Source organism: Gambusia affinis, linkage group LG08 (genome assembly GCF_019740435.1).
Source record: "Gambusia affinis linkage group LG08, SWU_Gaff_1.0, whole genome shotgun sequence".
Taxonomy (NCBI): domain Eukaryota; kingdom Metazoa; phylum Chordata; class Actinopteri; order Cyprinodontiformes; family Poeciliidae; genus Gambusia; species Gambusia affinis.
In genome coordinates, this window is record NC_057875.1 from 4,225,484 (window position 1) to 4,246,223 (window position 20,740).

Below are 20,740 nucleotides of genomic sequence, written 5' to 3' on the forward strand. Positions count from 1 at the left end.
GTTAAGGACTGCTGGGTCACTGAACTTCTCTAATCTCTGAAGTTCCCTCTTTGCTTCTTTGGCCTGGTTGATGAAACTTTCTTTCAGATCTTTCTGTTTCTTTAACTGGAGTTTCGTCTCTTCCAGTTCGGCCTCCAGGTGGGACAGTTTTTGGTCCCTTCCAGCTCTCTCCATTTCCAGGAGGTAGTTGAGTCGCTGGATTTCCCCGTGGAAGACAGTCGGGTGTGCAGGAGGGAACCTGCCTGGGGGGTTCTGCTGGCCTCCCCGTCTCCAGTGGGATCCCATCGTCCCACTGTTGAATCTCGGTGATTGATGAGACATTTTCTAATTCAATCACTACAATCGTCGATCTGTTAACTTCTCTAAAGAGCTTTGCGAACGTCTGAACTGGTCAGTGTTACTGCGAGCAATGAAAAATATGCAGAATTGTGTTGCATACAATTCTGCAGTTGATGACATCACAGCCTGTGACGGTGACATCACAGAGTCTTCCATCACTGGTGGTGTGACATCATTCCTCCACCAAATATCTCACTCTTTATTCTTGTTTACATTCAAAATAGTCCAGGATTCACTTGTTTTTATCCCAGATATCAGGGCATCAAACTCATTTCCATTTTGACCAGATCAAAAACCTGAATGTTCATAAAGGGTCTGTTGCTCCAGATCGTACTGATAAAAAACAATCCAGCTGTTAAAATATCAATATATAGGTGTTTCAGCATTCAATAATTCTTAAAATAACATAATATTGAACATCTTTTCACACTAATCAGTCCGTCCAGGATTGTTTTTGTGGTTTTCTGCAACCATCACAGATTTTGTGATGCTAATTTAAAAATATTTGTAAGGAATTTTTACGATATTTGAGCTAATAAATGATGTTAAATATGATCTTTTATTAATCTCTCTATCAGTCATGCACTGTAACTTGACATCAAGTGAGGCTGAGACAGCGGTCACCAAATGTTTTTGGCCAATTTTGAGAAATAATGTTGATAAACTCAGAAAAAATGTTGGGATTTGTTGGTTTTTGTGGTTATTTATTTACAACAACATGAAAAAGTGAAAGATAAAAACTATAACTATTGATTTCTAAATCTTGTTGAAAGTTGGGTCAGTTGATTAAACCTTGTTTTTATTGTCAGGCTTAAAACTCAAAAATTGTAAATGAGCAATAGTTGTACTAGTATTGTTGTGGCTTGTTTATTGTCGTCATAGCAACTGCCTACCAAGATGGCTGTCAGTTGATTCCAGGTTCAGGTGGTGTCAGACGTCCAAAGGAGGAGAAGGTGAAGCAACAATGTTTGATTAATTGGGGAAAGTTTCAACTAGATTAAATTGTTTAATCCAGGAAGAGCAGCAGATGTCAGTTAACTGGTGACCCATCAGCTCTCCAGTTCAGGAAACGTCAAAGAAACTCATAAACCGACGACCCGCCAGAACCGCACTGGGTAAAAAGCTCCGCCAGGATCCAAACGATGCTCTTAGAACTACGGGAGGTTCAAACTCCTGTCATTCATTTTTAGTTTACAGAAAAAGCGCCAAGCCAGCAAATAAACAAAAGCAAACTGACCAATAAGATTTAAGCTTCGGCTGCTCACCCCCACAGACTCAGATATGTGCTACTGCAAGATGTTTTGAGACATAAGATCTTTTTTTTTCTCCACAATTTTGTTAACTGTAAAGAGGGTTCGATAATAAAAATGTCAGAAATTTTTCTTTTTTTACTTCAAGCCAAATCTTAAGGTAGGCAGAGTGTGTGCAGCCGTACAGCTGCAGGCTCTGCTGCCGTCTGATAAAATCCTGCTGCAGTCTGCGCAGTTCTGAACTTTAACCATAGAAAAGTTTTATGCAAAAGCAAGTTGTTTTAAACATTTTTTGTAATTTACTTTTTTTTTTTTTTTTAAATCTAAATATAAACATATATATATATATATATATATATATATATATATATATATATATATATATATATATATATATATATATATATAAATGAAGGTTTTTAATTAAAAACATTAATTCAATGTAAAAACATTCAATTAAATAATTTCTTTGGCAGTGCTCCCTAATGACAATGGCTATTTTTAGAACTCGCTCCTCAGGCTACGGGGCCCGCGGGCCTCGTGTTGGTGACCCCTGCACTATTAACTACTATTTAGCGAAGCTTAGGCAATTCGCTGCATAAGCCTGTTAGCTTAAATAAGCTATTAGCTATATTTCTGATTTACTAGCCATGTTTAGTTTGCTGAAAGGAGTAAGTGAATTACAGACAACATGCTGGTGATGCCTCACAGGCTACTGACAGCATTCATGCTAACATTAGCATTTTGGCTAATTTTAGCTCATACGCTCATTTTAACATGCAGAATGGTGCAAGTACTTGTCAGTCGACGTTCTTGTGATTCTCCTCATGCCATCGATCGCGCTGCAGCTTTCTGTGGTGTCGATGCTAACTTTCAGTGTCGGAACGCCGGGTCCAAACCGACGGGCGCGCTTTGGCAGGCCCCGTTTAAATTTCTTAAGAAATTTTCTAGTTTTCATTAAGATTCATAAAGTACATCAACCTCCAGAATGCAAGGGGACATGGCAGAGAACGACCTAAACGGGATAGCTAAGCAAGTACGCACACGCATACACACACACGCACACACACACACCCACCCACGCACACACACACACACACACACATTCAGCGTAAGCTGCTTTCCGTCTGTCTTCACAGAATGAGCCGATGTTTAATAGAAAGTTAACATGACTTCAATGCTCGTCGCTGCGCTGCAGCACTGAAAGGCCGCGCTAATCCGCTCTGTTCCACCGACTTTCAGACCCTCAGAGACCCTCACTATTACTCACCATTACACAGATGAAAATAAGTTCATTTATTTAAATAAAATATCGCCAAATGTACCGTAATTCAGGACAGGTCATGGAAAATCATGCATCTCACAATGTTAGCATCTCCCTTTGAAAAGAAGCACCATGCAGCTTTTGATTTTTTTCTTCTCCAACACACCTGAATCACCCGAGTAGATAATGATAAAATCTTTGCAGAAATTGCTGGCCATTAGATTTTTTACCACAAAAACGGGAATAACTGAAGAAAACACATGCAGAAGTTGAAATATGAAGAGATTTTGGTTTGGTTTTTTTAGTTTGTGTTTAGTTGTACTTATTTCCAGGAGCAGTACAAGTGGTGTCCTCCCTAAATTCACCTGTTAAACTGAAAAAACAAATGTCTTCTTTTAATGACGACTCGCTAGCTGCAGGTGCAGAAACAACCCAAGAGTGTAATTTTGGGGTAAGCAAAGGCAGGCGGCCATGTTTTTGCTGAACCAACGCTTCTGTAAGACATTCAGTCAACACTGAAATCAAACTAAAATAAACAAAAGTAAACTAACTTAAACTAAACCAAAACACAGCCATAAAAATGACATTTCTTGCAATCTTTGAGGTCGAAGAAAATAATATGATTGATTACAAAAAAATTGATGAATTTTAACTATTAATCTTTTAATAGAAAAAGTTTGAAAACAAATTCAAATATCACCACCATTACTTTGTACCATAATGGCAGTGAAATTAAATAAAAAGTGTTTAAATGGAAATGTTTGGATCACTTTTTGCCTCAGATCAGTGTCGTTGCTAACCTTTGACTATATTTTTAAAACTTTTTAAAAATTATAGCATTTTTGGTTCTGAGAAATATTAAATGTTTTATTCAAGCAGAAAAACAACTAATAAATGCTCTTTTAAAAGCAGATTTTTATCTACATTTTTCTCATGATGCAAAATGCAAAGAGACGAGAGAGTTTCAACTCTGAATGCTGAAAAAACTGCAAATAAAAAGTTCCTGGTAAACTTCAGACAAAAATAATCACTGCAGTGGACAACTATCAAAAATCCATTTTATTGTGTTTCTTGTGGATTCTTATGTTATAAATGCACACAGGCCGGTAAGGTGGACAAATAGCGCATCATACTCTACACTGCCAACTACTGGCCATTCACTGCAAGTGCAAGAAAGTTTTTGTTAAATCCAATATGGCCGACAAATGGAAAACCAACTCAGGAATATCGAGTCCCAACTTCTTCTTACTCTTACAGGTAACCCCTACAGACTAAAACTACTGATATATTTTATAAATAACAACTTTGCATTTGGAGAAAATTACAACTGATCACCTACAAGACATCATTTTTTAATGTCTTAAGAAAATCAAATAGACTTTGGAAAAAATCCCTGCCATAAAGGGTCATAATTCATGCATGAAAGTGTTAATTTCTGTGAGCCAAGAAGTTCTCATTGACAGAGTGAGTGAACATGAAGTGGTTAAGGATGATAAAAGGTAAAACATTAATGCAGTGGTGCTCATAAGAAATGGAAACACTTTGCAAATAACAGCAGGAATGTAAACAGTTTTTGATGCAAAATTCAAGGGTAAAAGACACTGGATGCAGAAAAAACTGTAAACAAAGATTCAGCTAATCCCCAAATATAACAAAGAAAATAATCAGGAATAAATTTCATGTTGGAGGATTTTTCTGCCCCTTTGTGACATAAATGCGTCTGTTTGTTCAGACTTCAGAGAGTTAACAGGAGAATTAACTAGTTATGGCCGCAGACAGCTTGTTTGCATGTGTAATGGGCGCAGCCACTAATAATGGAGGCGGGTCGGTGTTGTAAGACTTTGCCGGGCTAATGGCCTTAAAATGAGTCTTAACTGGTGTTAAATTCACCAACAGCTGCTGTTCTGGTTAAGAATCGGAGCAGCAGGTCGGAGAGTCTGTTGGACCAGGAGGACAAATTAGTTCTGCTGATGCTCATCAACCATCTGCTCCACTTCAGCACAATGGAGGGATTTTCTGAACGAATAAAATACTCTGAATGCAACACTTTCTCTTTTTTTTTTTGGTTAAGGTGTCAAATGTCTGAGCGGAGCAGATTTAATGATCTCTTCCTTTTTGTGAAGCAGCAGATCGTTTTGTCGTTATGCCTTAAAACGAGGCGTTCATGGAATTAAATGCTGCACAGATTCACACAGGTTGGTTTGATAAAAGCAGCATTTTTTTTTTTTCTAGAGAATCAACAAAAAAAGTTTCTAGATTTTCTTTAGTTTCATCCCAAAACTTCTGGATTTGTTTGAAGATTTCAGCCAGTGGTGAATATTTATGTTTCACTAATCAAAGCTAAAAGGAAACAAAACAAAGATGGGAAATTAAGTATTCATTTCTAAAGCACAGAAGAAGAAAAAAGAATTTGAGTCGGATGGATGGATGGATGAATGAATGAATGACTGAATGACTGAATGAATGAATGAATGACAGTCCATGTGGAATCGTCCAAAGAGACATAATTCATTCAGGTGAATCTGGACACAATTTGTTAATCCAGAAATTTTGAGGTTAATCTCAGAAATCCTCTAGAAGAAAATAAAAAATTTTGAGCATCAAAAGTAAAAATGTTTTAACTTTTGGTATTAACTTCTGGAGTTTCAAAAGTTCAACATTTTTGACTTCTGACACTCAAAGAATTTGAGTTGGGGTTTTTTGTTAGCAAATTTTTGACTTTTCAAACTCAGACCTTTCTTGGTTTTTTCTTGAGAATTTCTGAGATTAATATCAAAATTACCGAGTTACTTCCCAGAAAATCTACTCCTGTTTTCTTAATCTGCATTTTCCTTAAAACCCGTAGGAAACCAGCTGGTGAACCAGTTCCTTTATCCAGTCCTGTCATGCACCTCAGCGCTCTGAACTGGTTTGAAACTTTCAGCTCTTAATGGGAGGTGAGGGTGGACCTTCTGACGCGTACTGGTGTGTGGGAGTAACTCCAGTATAAAACCAGTTACAGCAGCTTCAGGGACCAGAGGAGCAGTTTTTGACCATGATGTTCCCGTGCAGCGCGCTGCCGCCGCCTCTCTACCCGGGCTTCCTGCGTCCTCCCGCGGCTCTCTCCTCGCCCCTCGGCCGCTCGCTGCCCTCCGGCTTCCTGGTGGAGGATCTGCTGCGGCTGCAGCCTGTCGGCTACATCCACCGGGCCTTCTCCTCCGGGAGCCCCGGGGAGTTTATCCAACTCGGCCCGGGGCTGGGAGCTTCTGCTCGCCCGGAACCACCGAACCGAACCGGGTCGCCGCACACGGGCTGCTCGGACTCGGGATACCTGAAGTTCGGCGTCAGTACCATCCTGGCCCCGTCCACACGGAGCGGTGAGTTCCTGTTGCTTTATCAACTGATAATTAACATAAACTATAATAATATTAGTCTTAGGTAAAACTACTAATAACATTTAGTTATTAGTAACTTAATTATTATATTTTTTCTCTCTGACAATTTACTTGTTTTTTTTAAAAAACCGACTTAATTTCTTTACTATTTTTAAATTTTAAGTTGACCTACCTGCTTTTATATTTGAAATAAATGTTTTTATTTTTTTAAATAAAATGAATGAAAATTAATTAAAATGTATATATCTGTGCATATATATTACAATATTTAAAATAACTAAGTATTTATTAAATATTAAATTAATTACAAAAGCAAATTTATTTCCTTTTGGCTTCAAGAAAGTTTATTTATTTATCTTTATTTATAGAGTCTGTCTGGCTGAGATTTAAGACCTGTTGTGATGAAACAAGTACAAATATTAATTCCATCAAATCTATAAAGAGATTTCAAATGTTTTTATATAAAAAAGCATTAACATTTCAAATGAACTCAGATATAACTCTACTGCTTATTATTAATTAAATAATATCCCATTTTTGCAACAAATTAAGAGGAAAATCTTCTTTAAAATATGCAATAATAAGATGTATTTATTGTTTTTTCAATGTTTGGCATATTTTATATTTCAGATGCTTATTTTATGAGTTTATATACATTTATATAAAATCTTTTTTTCAAGATGCTAAATTGAATCAAACAGTGAGTAGAAAGTGGATCCAGATGCTGATTGGATGATTTTAATCATTTTCCTGTCACTGAGTGGGACTCCTCTTCCTCCTTTTCCTCCTCCTCCTCAGTTCAGAGTCTTCAGACGAAGTCGCTGCCGTTCTTTGACGGAAACCTTCATCCTCTCATCAGAGCCTCGTACTTCTCAGGTAGGCCGCTGACATCTGGTCGGCTGAAATTGACGTTGAGTTCTTTCAGATCTGAGGATCGTATTTAACTCTCCGCTAATCCACTTTAATCTTTCTTATTAGTTTCTTCCTCAAAAACCTCCAGATTCTGGTAAACAGAAAAATAAAACTGTTATTGTTTGACTTATCCATCACAGTTTTTACAGAGTTGGGTAGTAATTAGTTACATTTACTCTATTACATTTACCTGAGTAACTATTTTTTTCTAATGTACTTTTAGGAGTATTTTTTTTTACCATATTTTACTCTTACTTGAGTAATTTTGTTTTGAAGTATTTTTACTCTTACTTGAGTATTTCTGGATTTTTTACTCAATAAAAGAAAAATAAACATGTTTTAACTAAAAACCCACCAGACACAAATGTAAAGTTTCATACATTTTTATTGAAGGAAAATGATTTCGAAACATTTTCTTTCGTCTGAGTTTCTTATTTTTTGTTACTCGTATGAATTGTTGTCATTTTGGTCCTTAAATACCAAAATACACTTCTTTTTTTTCTCTTGAGTAATTTCTTTTTATTTGTTTTACTTTTACTGGCGTAAATGTATGTTGAAGTAGTGATACTCTTACTTTTGTATAATTTTGCTTGACGACTCAAAATATTGAAGGTTTCTTGTTTTAATTACAAGAAAATTTTAATTATTGGATTAAACTTGGAAAGAAATGAATTATTTCTACAAAATAATTCACTGATTATTACAGATTGAACCAATAATGTTTTGTTTCACTTATTTTATTCACCTGTTACTGAACAGATTAGTGCAAAACACAGAATAAATGAATGAAAAATAAGTTAGAAAGACTGTAAATGTTACATTTAAACCCTTTTCTGTTAATCTTTCCTCAACTTTAACCATTTATAGAAATATTTGAATGCATGTTGTTTATTTCAGCTAATTTCTCCCTGAAAACACAAAGCACAATAAATTGAGAATAGCTTCACATTCATAAGGTTGAAATGAAAATTTCTGGAACATTTGTGATCAATCTTATGCTATCTGAACATTTTTGTAACCCATCTGTGCATCATCCTGTAAAAAGACACATTTATGATGTGAAACTGCATCACCAATTTAATTTATGTTAAAACCTAATTAATAAGCTACAGTAAAATAAAAGGTGCAGCCAGAGTTTTAGCAGATCTGCCGTTTTCCTGAAGTTTATTTAAAATTTTTGGAGCATCTGGAAACTCAAAAGATTTAATTTTCATCTGTAAAGTAAATTTGTTACAGTATATTAAGAAAATGTGAAAAATTTTAAGCTTTGCACAAATTTTAAAGTGAAACCTGAGACCGACAAAAGAGGATTTTGATAGGATTAATTTCTCAGTGAATCCTGCTCTCCATGGAAACACCAGTATGTCTTCAGTTAATGTTTCTTTTTTAAGCAAATGTATGTTTATTTTTTATCAATTGCTGTGGAAATATTTATACATTTTGCCAACAGGAGTCAAAAAGTTTGAGTCGCAGATTTTCCTGCTGTTTTAGGAAGAAAACTTTAATTTTAAATAAGTTTCTTCTTTAGCTTCACCATTTGATTATAAGAACATTCAAGGTGAATTAAAACTTTAGAGCTGGAAGATGGAAAATAAAAAGTTTACATTCATTCATTCATTCATTCATTAGTAGAGGTTCTCAGTTCCTCATCTCTTCAGTTTCTTTCCCCAGGTCAAAATACACAAGATTTTCACCAGCTGATGGATGGATGAACAACCAGATGAATGAATGAATGGATGAACAAACAGATGAATGAATCATTCACCTCTTTTCAAACCAGTTCAGCACCAGTTTAAAGTTACTGGCAGAACTTCTGTCCCAGTTTTCCCAGTCCTCCCAGTCTGTTTGTGTTTCACTCTTTCATCCAATAGCTAAAGTTTTCTGAACCGTTTTGGTTTCACCCTGAACTGTCGCCGAAGCTCTGATTGGTTGTTCATAGCCAATCAGAGCCATTAGACCATTTTCTGTCCAAGGCATTAAAACATAAAGTATCATTAAGAGGAAATAAACACTAATTTCATCAAACACAGATAGTGAGTCTAAATACGATTATCATCCCAGTGAGAAACATTAATCCATGGCTCTGAATCGGTTTGTTTGGTCTGAACGCCTCTTTAGCCACAACACTGACTGCTGACATTAGCACCAGTTCTCCTAATCTACAAATTAGTCCAGTTTGTTCCGCTCTGAACATATCAGTGGCGTTTGTCATGGCCCTAAATGTGAGGCGGGTATCTTCCCAGCTCAGGATCTCCGCCGTTTTCCCACCAAACCCCCTCCGCCGGCCCACAAAGCATCCGGCTCCGTGACCAATCGGAGGCAGAGCCACACACACACACACACACACGTAGACACACACTTTTACAAACAAGCACAAGAACAGTTCTGGGTTTCCAGTGAATTAAGTCTAAAATTCAAGTTCAGCTATTTTTTAATCTATCAGTTTTCTCTATATTTTTAGATTATTTACAATTTCTCATCTGAATAATTCCTGCCTAAATATGTACATAATCTTATTTTAGAGTTCCAAGTTAAACAATTGTACTGCTGTCTCAGTGTCAGAACCAAGGAAGTAAGGAATCAAGTATTTGGTTGTTTCCCTTTAAAGATCAATCCCCTCTGAGCTATTGAAGAAATACACCTGTAAAATGTTGTCCATAATAATTTTACCTTGATTAAAAACAAAAAGTCTAATAAATAAATTTGTATCATTCTTCAATTGCAGTTGGGGCCCAGAATAAATCACTCCAAGGGCCATAGATGGCCCCCTGGCCACATTTTGAACACAAGTATTTGAGTTTCTCAGGCTGAATTTTATTTAAAATATTTTAGATTCAAAATAGTCAACCCACAAATGCATTTTACCTACAATTGTAGCAACATTTAGGGGGATAACCAAATTTTCCAACAGCGTTAAGATTTAATGCCATGAAGAATTAAAAATAATAATAATCAACCAAACACAAACTTCTACATTTTACCCACCTTTTATTTGGAATATGCAAAGGTAAAAGTTAACTTTTATTCAACTCACTTTGATTTGTGACATGCCAAATTAAAGCTAATAACTTAAAATCGAATGTGCCATAAAATTGCTAGCATAACTTCCATTTTAGCATAGCCTCTCTTTTAGCATTAGTTATTTTTTAACATAAATTCTGTTTGAAAATTAATTCTGCTTTAGCATACCTGCTGTTTTAGCAGCATTTCTACTGTAGAATAAATTCTGTTTTGGCATCATTTCTGTTTTTGTCTAAATTTATTTTTAGCATGTCCAATGTTTTAACACCACTTCTGTTTTAGCATGAATTTTGTATTAGCATAATTTCCTTTTTGTATAAATAACATCTTAGCATAACATGGAATTCTTGATAAATATGCTAGCATAACTTCCATTTTAGCATCATTTCTGTTTTTACATAAACGTGCTAGCACAATTTCCATTTTAGCATATATTCTGGTTAGCGCCACTTCTGTTTTAGAATAAATTCTGCTGTAGAATAATTTTCATTGTAGCACGTCTTCCGTTTTAGCATCAATTCTGTTTTAGCGTTACTTCCGTTTTTATATAAACGTGCTAGCAAAACTTCCATTTTAGCACATCCTGTTTTAACGTAACTTCTTCCATTTATATTAATTTGAATCGATTTAATCAATTAATTTCTAATCCATCAATGCAGAGTATCTGGGGGGAAAATGTAAAAGAATAATTTAAAGGAATCAAACATTTTCTTCCGGCTTTTTGCTGCTAACATGTGATGATACTCATGCGGGTTTGCGAAGCAGCGAAGACTCTGACAGCTCTGCCTTTAATGTGCCTGTAATATACCGGCCTGTCGACGGCCTTTTCCACTCAATTCATTACAACACAATCAGCTTTCTCTGTGCATTTGCAGCCTATACAACCTGCACTCCCCCCTCTTCATGCTTCATTAGAGGCTGTGTGAGCCGCTCTTTGGAGGGCCCGTCTCATTAGCATCGGCTGTGTTTCCAGCGCCGGACAAATTGGGCTCTTCAAGCGTCAGATTTGAGGCAGAACGGGGATATTATGAGGAGCATCGGGGAGCCTGTGTGCTCATTACGGGGACAAGAAGAGGCTCACAACGCCGACAAACGTGGAGGATAATCAAGCGACAAAGTTCACAAGACCTCACGCTAAATCTGCATCTCTGTTTCTCACGTACGGGCAGAGTCGAGTAGTAATATTTACTCATTTACTTAAGTAACTTACTAGAAAAAAATTACTATAATGAATGCTTTTACTACGCTGTCATTTTGACTTTTACTTCAGTCAACTTATGATGTATTTCTATTATTAATTGAGTTAAATTTACGGCTTTTCTACCCACTAAATGAGAAACAAACATGCTTTAAACAAAAATTCAACAGAATCATACACACACCTGCACTTTTTGTTAAAGTTTCCTAAGCTTTTATTGAGAGAAACTGATTTGGAAACTTTTTTTTAGGCTGATTTTGATATTTTCTGTTATATGAATTATTGTCATGTTGGTCCTAAAAATACCAAAATTTCTACTTAACTTTACATTTTAGTTAATCTGATGATGTAATTTTTATAGATTAAATGATTGATAATTTGATCAGTTAATACTTGAGTAGACTTTTTAACAAATACTTTTTCACTCTTCTTGGGTCGCTACTTTTTACTTTTCCTTGAATAAAATATGTTGAAGTAGTGCTACTCTTACTCGAATACAATTTCTGGGCACCAAAAAGAAAATTTATATATATTTTCACATAAAAAAAAATATATATATATATATATCCCATATTTCATTGGTGAGTGCATATTCCATTGATAAGGGATCTTGTTCTTCTTCTCTGTTCCTGCAGCCGCCTCCTCTTCCTCTTCTTCTGTGGTTCCAGTCCCAGGAACGTTTTCTTGGCCTCTGGCCCCCCGGGGGAAGCCCAGGAGGGGCATGCTGCGGCGGGCCGTGTTCTCGGACCTCCAGAGGAAGGCGCTGGAGAGAACCTTCCAGAAACAGAAGTACATCAGCAAACCAGACAGGAAGAAACTGGCCAGTAAACTGGGGCTGAAGGACTCACAGGTACGACTGGGACCAGTTTAGGAAGTGAATAATAATCTGCCGCAGTCAGTGAGGGCGAAGTGCAGGTTTGCTGCCCTCTACTGGATCTTTTATGTAATGCGGTTTTTTTTAAATAGATTTTGAAATTTATGGGATGGAAAACTTAACAATTCTTCAAATTTAAAAGTTTTTTTTAGGTCTAATATAAGTGGATTGTTTAAAATATTCAAATTAATCAGTTAAAGTTTGTAATTCAGTTGTTATTTAACAACAAAGGAAAATTTGTCACCATTTTCTGGTTAAAACGTGATTCTAGTCAGAAGATTCTCAAAAGGAACATATCTGAAAGACAACAAATCCATCCATCCATTAAAACAACCAACCATCCATCTTTTCATCCATCCATCCATCCTTGTAGGTTTTTGGTCATTTTTCTGATTATTGTCTCTTTGACCTCTGAGTTAATTAGCCAACCTTTTCCCTTTCTTGGAAATGTTGCGTCCACCTTAAATATTTCCCAAGATTGACGGTCAGCAAACAACCCAAAGTCTCGTTAATCAATACGTTTGATCAGCAGCACTTTTTATTAAATAATGTGTAGAAATTAAAGATGGCGTCTTTTCTAACCAACGCTGCCTCGCTGTTTGTGCTCTTCGCAGGTGAAGATCTGGTTTCAGAACCGCAGGATGAAGTGGAGGAACTCCAAGGAGCGCGAGTTGCTGTCGACGGGCGGCTGCCGCCAGCAGACCCTCCCCACCAAAACCAACCCCCACCCGGATCTCACTGACGTGGGCAGCACCTTCTGCAAGCGGCTGACCCGAACTGCAGCCGACAGCCAGGAGTCGCATCCCCACCACCATCATCATCATCACCTTCATCACAGGAGCCCATCCTCTCCATCAGATCTGAGCAAACAGTCAGAGTCCGACGGTGAAGAAATCACGGTTTCGTAAAGAGGAGTGACGTCAGAAGCTCCAAAGTGCCTGAATCTGCTGTGTATATATCTGTATTTACTCACCGTGTTTCTGTACAGAGCTGTTTATTGGCAGCTAAATAAAGTTCACTGTGCTGCTCTAGATTTAATATTTGTAGATTGGAAAGTTTCAAACTTAAGGTTGCAAAATGTATTGCATTTTTTCATATTTTTGTTAAAATAAATTTTAAAAAACTCTCCTTTGTGTGTTTATTGGTGTATTCAGCTGAGGTCACATTGGTCTTAGCTAATTAGATGCAAGTTATTCATTAATGAATTAATATAAAGTTGATTGATTTTATCAATCATTAAGTGATAAGCATGAGTTTTCTTAAAAACCCGAGTTTTCTCTTATACCGTCTTTCCATAAAGGGTTAAATTTTTCATAATATGTTTAGTAAACATTAAATTTTAACAATATTTTTGGATCAGCTGTGAGTAGGATCAGTTTCACCCAGATGCGTTGCCCGAGGATGTAATTGGTGATGTTCGCCACATGAGGGCGCACAAGGACCAGAAATAACAAACTTACACATCGAGCTAAACCAGGGATCTGCAACCTGCGGTTCTCTGGACCTTCCTGTTAATAAACTCTGACAAAAAAAATAAAAAATAAAGAATGGATAAAGAATTTAGCAGTTTTCTGGGGTTTTAAAAAAAATTGGATTTCCACAACAGAATGAGACTAAAAATTACCTGTTATTTTTTTTAGATACATTTTTCTCCTTGTTGGATTAAGAAGTTTGTGCTTCTTTAAAATATTTTATTTTTATCCATCCATCTTTTGATATTTTTTAACTAAAAGTAGAACAAGTATGGTAATATGTTTCCTTCATATGATATTCATCAACAATTACAAGTATTTTTCTGAAAGTTCGTGTAACATTTGTGGCTCTAAACAAGTTTTTATTTAGCTGAACTGAGGGCAAAAAGGACTATTTGGATTTTAAAGGTTGCATTTTCCTGAGTCACTAAGAACACACTCTGAGCACCAGCACAAACATTTGATTTAAGGAATATTTTTATCTCAACCAATTTAACCAGTTCTTCTGAAGTCTTAAATATTTTTGCTTTAATGTTAGAAGAAGAAAAAACATTTACAGACTGAGTATAAATAAAATAAACTAACTAAACATCAAACATCCTTTAATAAGGTACAAATAATTATTAAAAAGTTTATTCTGTCACTGAAGTCTTTAAGAAAACAACAAATGAAATAATTTTAGTTAAGAATAAATCCTTTGATGCTCCAGTTGTGTTTTAAAGCATTAGTTAATCTACATATATCACCTGTCTCTCTGTTCCAGGTGAGTTTGACTCGTGTCTTTGTGTCTCACTGCGTCCCATTTTGTCCAGCAGAACCTTGGATTATGTCTCGGATTATCTGGGCGTCCCTCTGCAGCGCCTCATTGTTGGGCTCGATCTTCAGAGCTGCTTCATAGTCTTGTAGTCCTGAAAACAACAGATTGATCAGCTGATCACCTGTTTTCTGCATCGCCAGTAAAAAAAGAGAAATAATATTCGCAGTGCCATCAAATGTATTGATATAGCTTAAGATGTGTTTTATTTGGATTTCATATGATAAACCAACCCAAAGTGGTGCATAATTGATGACAATATTGATCAATATAATCTACCAGTGAAACAAGCTCCTATATCTTGATGAAAAGCTACTTGTAAGTTAGTTTTGTCTTATTTCAAGAGTACTGAAATGTTTGCACTGGAAACAAGATAAAAAAAAAATACTTGGTAAGATTTTGTGTTTTTGCAGTGTAATGTGGAAAAATGCACAGAAAATGGGTGGTGAATACTTTTGTAAGGTACTGTGAAGGTGTTTAAACCTTTACGGACCTTCAGCGTAGAGCTCCAGCTGGCAGAATGCGGATCCTCGGCGGACTCTGGCTCGGACTCTGGCTGCAGCGTTGTCAGAAACGGCCGGGGTCAACAGGTCCAGAGCCTGCAGACAGAATTCAGGGTGAAATTTGGCATCTGAAGCTGCACAAGCTTACAGAAAAAACCCCCAAAAAACCTCTGACATCAAAATGTGAAAAGATCAACCTAGAACCGGATGATAAGACTGAAAAACTTATCACTATATAAACGGTACATATCGGAAATTATTGATTTGTTTCTTGTTTTAAATATTGGAATTACTGTCAAAGTGGCAAAGTGACATTTCCTGTTTTATCCACAGTTTTCACTCCATGTCATTGTTTTATTTTTTATTTTTAAGCAGTTATGATGCACGGTGGGGAAACCTTAAACTGATGCGCAAGTTCTCAACAAGTTGTTGGTAGGTAACCAAAGAGGGAGTGAGTTGCTGGGTAACCAAAGAGGGAGTGAGTTGCTAGGTAACCAAAGAGGGAGTGAGTTAGTTGATTCCACCAACCTAGCATAACTGTTCATGAATGTTTTTTTCTTTGCCTACATCAATCAGAGTGCTGTGCAGTTCTGGATCAAAGTTCAGTTAAAGTATTGAACTTTCTATCACTTGTATTAGCTATTAATATTGATTATGTGCCTTTGGAGATATGCACTGTTATTGATTTATTGTCCAGCCCTACGTAGAGGTCTAAAAAACCCCATCATGATCAAACAAACCTTGGAGGAGTCCTCGACGGCTTTGTGCAGATTCCTGAGCTTCAGGTGACACGCTGCTCTGTTTGAGTAGAGAGCAGGCAACTTCCTGTTGAGGCGGATCCCCAGAGTGTACGCATTCACCGCTCCCACGTAGTCTCCGTTTGAGAAACACTTGCTGAAGAGGAGAGAGTTAGTTTACTAGATCTGATCTGATTTCACCAGCTGCGTTTCCATTGATCTTATGATTGTACAAACTGAAATTGTTTTGGTCGTATCAAAATTAGCATATTTTGCAAAATGCAATGAAAACACTTTTTCGCATCACACGAGTCATGTGGTCAACAACCGGATGTTACTACTGCTGGAAATGATGAAAAAGACAACAGGAAGTGGCAGGAGGATGATGTTTTTTGATGACTTATCATGTGAACAAACTTATTCATGTGATTTTTATTGCGTTTCTTATTTAATGGAAACAGGCAATAGCAAAATTGTGTTTTTTCAATGTTAGTGGAAAATTATCAAAGTTTTGCGCTCATTTGTAAGGCTTCTACTCACTCGCCCTTCTGCTTCAGCCAGTCGGGGTTCCTCTCCTCCTCTCTCAGGTCCTCCAGCTCCTCCAGCTCTGAACTCATCGCTCGCCTCGCCTCAGCCTGCTTCTTCAGCCACTGTTCAGAAACAAAACTTAATTACTTTTTATGCTCCAGACAATCACAAAAGTTAAAGCTCCTAAAAGCTGAGTCAGAGATTGAGGAAAGCTTTTTTTATTATCAATATTAAGAAATGATTGACTTAAAACAAGCCTCTATATCTTGCTGAAAAGTTACTTGCAAGTTAGTTTTGTCTTACTTCAAGTGTACTAAGATATTTGCATTAGAAACTAAACCAAAAATACTTGGTGATATGTTATGTTTTTGCAGTGAAAGACATTTCACTGCTGGCCTGTTTTAAGTGTTGGAGAACAAGTGGGAACATCACAAAGTAGGAAACAAACATTTTGTGGAAAATGTAGCAGGAATGTTTGGATTCTAACCGTTTTCCAGGGAAACGTGGAGCATCACAGACTCACCTCTTCCTCTTCGGGAACCCGTGACTCTCGGAGCGCTGTCGGGAAAACTCGAGGGGTGAACGTTACTGGAATGTTTCCGCAGGTTCTGGGAGGAGGCAGCTGGGCTCGGATCTTCTTCTTCTTCTTCTCTGCATTGCTGTGAACTACAAGCAGGAAGATTTTCCATTGAATCTGACTTTATGGATCAGGAGGAGGCGTTTGATCAGCAGGAAGGGTCTCACCTTGTTTGTCCTTCCTGATATTCGTTTGTCTGCTTCCAGGTGTCTTTGTGTCTGGGTTCTGTTGGATTTGACGGTTCTGGTTCTGTTGGGCTTTCTCTGCTTCCTGTTTTTGTCTCAGCTGCCACGCTGCCAGCTCCGCCGTCGTTTTCTCTCGCTCTGCGTTCTTCATCTGCTGGATTCTGTCTCTTTCCTCCTTCTCCAGCTGATTTAAAGTCATTTTAAGTCACTAAACATCACACTGTAAAAAAGAGAATGCAGCTGCAACTTAAAAAAAATTATTCTTCACTGAAAATCAAATCAAGCTTATCCATATAATTTTTTTAAGTTTAAGTTATCAAGGCAAACAAATGTAAATAAAGTAAGTTTGATAAATTAAATTAAATTACTTGTGACCAGTTAAGTCTTTTTTTTGGTTTGAGCTGCATTCTCTTTTTAAGTGCAGGTTTCCAGTAAATAAACACAATTCCTGATGTTTTTGACGCCCTAAATGTGTTTTTTTTTACCTTCATCATCGTCTCCAGAGCATATTTCTTCTCTGCTTGCCGTTTCTCAGCTTTTTGTTTCAACTCTGCAGAAAGTTTCTGCTCCTGTGTCAGTAAAGCTCTCGCTCTGATCTCCTTCTTTGTTTCTTTATCATCTAAAACACATGATAACTTTATTTATTATACAGCATTTATACCTCTGCTGGTGAATAAAACACATTCAATTCAGATCTTTTATTCTAGTTTAGGAATAATTTGGAAAAATCTGACCTGTGGTTATCATCAGATGCTCCCAGACTTTGTGAGTCTTTTTTGGTAAAGTGAAAACAGCGACGCCGTTTCCGACTTTCGCCGAGCTCCGGTCGTCATCGACGGGTTCGAACAGGAAGGCCTCAAACAGGAAGGGAGGAAAATGGACCTGGGGAGGATGAGAACAAGGAGCCAGATGGATGGATCCGTATTTACAGCTACAAAACAGGAAACATGTTGCCATGTTTTCATTTATCAAACTGATCAAATATTTCAACAAAAAGCCAGAAGAAAAACTGCAGTTTTATTAAATTTGAAAAATGTTTCCTTCAGCAGATCATTTTATCTCCTCACCACTAATCTTTAATCTTTGTGTAAAATATGTCTTGACTTTCTAAACACATTTCTAAATGCATTTTTCTGTAGATGTACTGAGTTACTATTTATATTCTTAACTTCTGGAGATTTAAGAGATGATTTAAGTCAGATTTATAACTTCTGAACAGCAAAGTATAACTTAAAGTGTCTTGTGAAATAACCATAATTAGGTATTGGGAAGACTGGGATTCATGGTTTTTCCTCTGTACCTGGTAGGTGATTTATAGAGAACGAGCCACATAAAGTTTTAAAAACTCTTTTTCTGTATAATACATAAACGTTTTCCATGTATTCATGTCCCATCTAAGAAATTATGGTACTCAAATAAGAGTGAAAAAGTAAATATCAATCATTTAATATTTAAAAATTACATCATAGGAAAACCAAAAATTTTAAGTTAGGTGGAAATTTTAGCGTTATAAACTATCAAAATGAAAATAAATACTGTAACATGATGAGAAAATTACAAAATCAGGAAAATCAAAATTTTCCACATCAATGTCTCTCAGCATGAAACTTCTGAAATGTTAACACAAACTGCAGCTGCTGGTGAATTTTTGGTCAAAGCAAGCTTATTCTTCATTCAGTGAAGTTACTCACAGTGAGTAGTGCATCATATGTGAGTATAGCACAAATACAATTAATCAAGTCCAATTAATACAATTAATCAAGTAAAAACTCCTACATATCCCCTAGGGGTCTCCATAATATCCATAAACTAAATTGAATTAAGTTCATATACACCAAAAAACTGTACTTATTGTTATTAATATTATTGTTAATATATACATAGCTTATTTTGCAATAGTTTTCTTTTGGTAACTCTTCTCTCTACACATTTCGGTCTCCACGATTACAATCTCTGTTTGTTTACATTAAATCTCTTTTATTACCAATCCAAAAATATATCAATGAACCATTATTATTACTATTATCACTACTAGCAGTAGTAGTTCTAGTAGTTGTAGTAGTATGAGCCCTTTGACCCTTCACCTTTAGATAATCCTCCGTTGACACGATGTCCACTCCAGCAGCCGTCGCTCCCTTTAAAGGCACGCTGATGTGGACCGTGGAGTCCGTCTGGGTCCACGTGTAGTCGGTCACGTGCAGTGGCATGTCAGCCTAACCGCGTGTCGGTGCTGTTGATAAAAACAGCAATGTTGTTATCAAATTTCACCTTTTCATAAAATTCTGGGCCACAGAGTATCCCTGCGTTTCCCTGTGTTCTGTTGCTATAGCGACAAAAGAAAAACAGCGTGTTGCGTTAGCGAGCGTTGGAAATTTCACCGCTTTACTAATTTATAACGCCTGTTATCCAGACGCCATAACGTTGAAAACCATAAAAACAGGGGTTATTTTAGGTCTCAGCCTCTGGTGTTAAATACAAAACCTAAAATAATCTTTACTGGATATCTAAAATTACCTCTAGCAAGAATTTGGCTGTTAAAATATATTTTTCCAGCTCTTTTTAATTATTTTCATTAATATCTTTTGTCAAAATGCTCCTGATTTTTTTTTTATATTCATCAGAGAGCCAATAAAAGACAAAAACTCAGAGGCCTGTGAGAAAACGATTTTTAGTTGGTGGAAAGCAATACAACATAAAGAGATAAATGTCAAGGAATTACAGAGAAGTGGATAAAGAGAAGAGACTACAGAGAAATAAATAAATGAATAAATAAATAAATAAGCAGAAGTCAAATTGAAATATAGTATTTTTGATATTTAAAGGGTAAGCCAAAGAAATTAAAATAAATAAATACATTAATGGATATCTAAAATTTTAACTCAAAATTCTTTGGCAGATTTATGTGATGTATAATGAGCTTAAGATGAAACATTTTGCATTTTTTCTGAAATCTATGTTATTAAGATGAAAGTACACCCTAAATTTCTGCCCATACTTATGGGTGTGGTGGTTTCTGCAGAATTAGATCAGTGTGTTCAAACAGTTGAGCATTTCTCAACTGATGCGAGTTTGGGAATTTATTCTGGGTTCATGCCCTTTTTATCCAATTTACCATCACTTTTTTATCTTTATTGACTCCTCTGGGAGTAAAGAGCACTGTGTATGCTTATCAGGATGGTGCAGGATGGTTTAAAACACTGCGAAACTCAAAAGTCATAAACTTCTGGCCGTAAGTGTCTAAATACGGTTTGTAAATGAAAACTAAGGGTCAAATACAGACATAAAGATAATAAATTAAACTTACCAACTTTCAGCCTACACCTCAGTAATTAAAGTATACGGTTTACGTATGAGTCCAGCAGCTTCTGTCCCTATACTTTAAATAAAATACAATAAATAACCCAAAACAAACTCCCAATTAGCAGTTGACAGCAGTAAACAGTTCTAAAATTAAACATGGGTAAAATACACAACATTAATAATAACAGTTAAAAACATATACCAAGCATGGCAAATATTACTCATGAAACACTGCATGATTAAATTTTTCTAAAATATATACTAAAATATAGTACTTGTAAAGAAAACATAGAGCTGATCCTAAAACAGAGGACAACAGAAGAAGGGGGGCAAACTGTCAGTTACTGGTTGCTACGGTAACCACCAACTGTCAAGAGCAGCATAACAAAACT

General features: G+C 36.3%; 2 protein-coding genes across 12 annotated transcripts in view; one reads left to right on the forward strand and one right to left on the reverse strand.

The window, feature by feature from the left end:
* LOC122836148 (homeobox protein DBX1-B-like) overlaps positions 1–13,503 on the forward strand; it is a 39,539-nt gene extending 26,036 nt beyond the window's left edge. For 4 of the 5 annotated variants that reach the window (XM_044125869.1, XM_044125871.1, XM_044125868.1 and 1 more), the window contains 4 exons: positions 5,699–6,209; positions 7,026–7,103; positions 11,994–12,208; positions 12,847–13,503. In XM_044125869.1, coding sequence (XP_043981804.1) covers positions 5,888–6,209; positions 7,026–7,103; positions 11,994–12,208; positions 12,847–13,140 — 909 coding nt within the window. In that variant the 5' untranslated portion in view covers positions 5,699–5,887 and the 3' untranslated portion in view covers positions 13,141–13,503. Of the gene's footprint in view, positions 1–4,059; positions 4,111–5,698; positions 6,210–7,025; positions 7,104–11,993; positions 12,209–12,846 lie in introns of those variants that run through there. The other variant, XM_044125872.1, reaches the window with a different exon arrangement.
* On the reverse strand, positions 7,170–20,712 carry dnaaf4 (dynein axonemal assembly factor 4). 7 transcript variants are annotated; one of them, XM_044125864.1, is made up of 12 exons: positions 20,624–20,712; positions 20,353–20,424; positions 19,133–19,278; positions 17,783–17,930; positions 17,534–17,667; positions 17,031–17,232; positions 16,810–16,952; positions 16,299–16,408; positions 15,762–15,915; positions 15,012–15,117; positions 14,451–14,612; positions 7,170–7,230 (listed from the first exon to the last, which is right to left on the reverse strand). In XM_044125864.1, the coding sequence occupies exons 3-11, from the start codon at positions 19,253–19,255 to the stop codon at positions 14,494–14,496; spliced, it is 1,239 nt and encodes a 412-aa protein (XP_043981799.1). In that variant the 5' UTR covers positions 19,256–19,278; positions 20,353–20,424; positions 20,624–20,712; the 3' UTR covers positions 7,170–7,230; positions 14,451–14,493. The 7 variants fall into 7 exon arrangements, with proteins under 7 accessions (XP_043981799.1, XP_043981796.1, XP_043981800.1 ...); XM_044125861.1 differs by lacking the exon at positions 7,170–7,230 and adding an exon at positions 12,003–12,132; XM_044125865.1 differs by lacking the exon at positions 7,170–7,230 and adding an exon at positions 13,078–13,092.
* Positions 20,713–20,740: the final 28 nt, after the last annotated feature.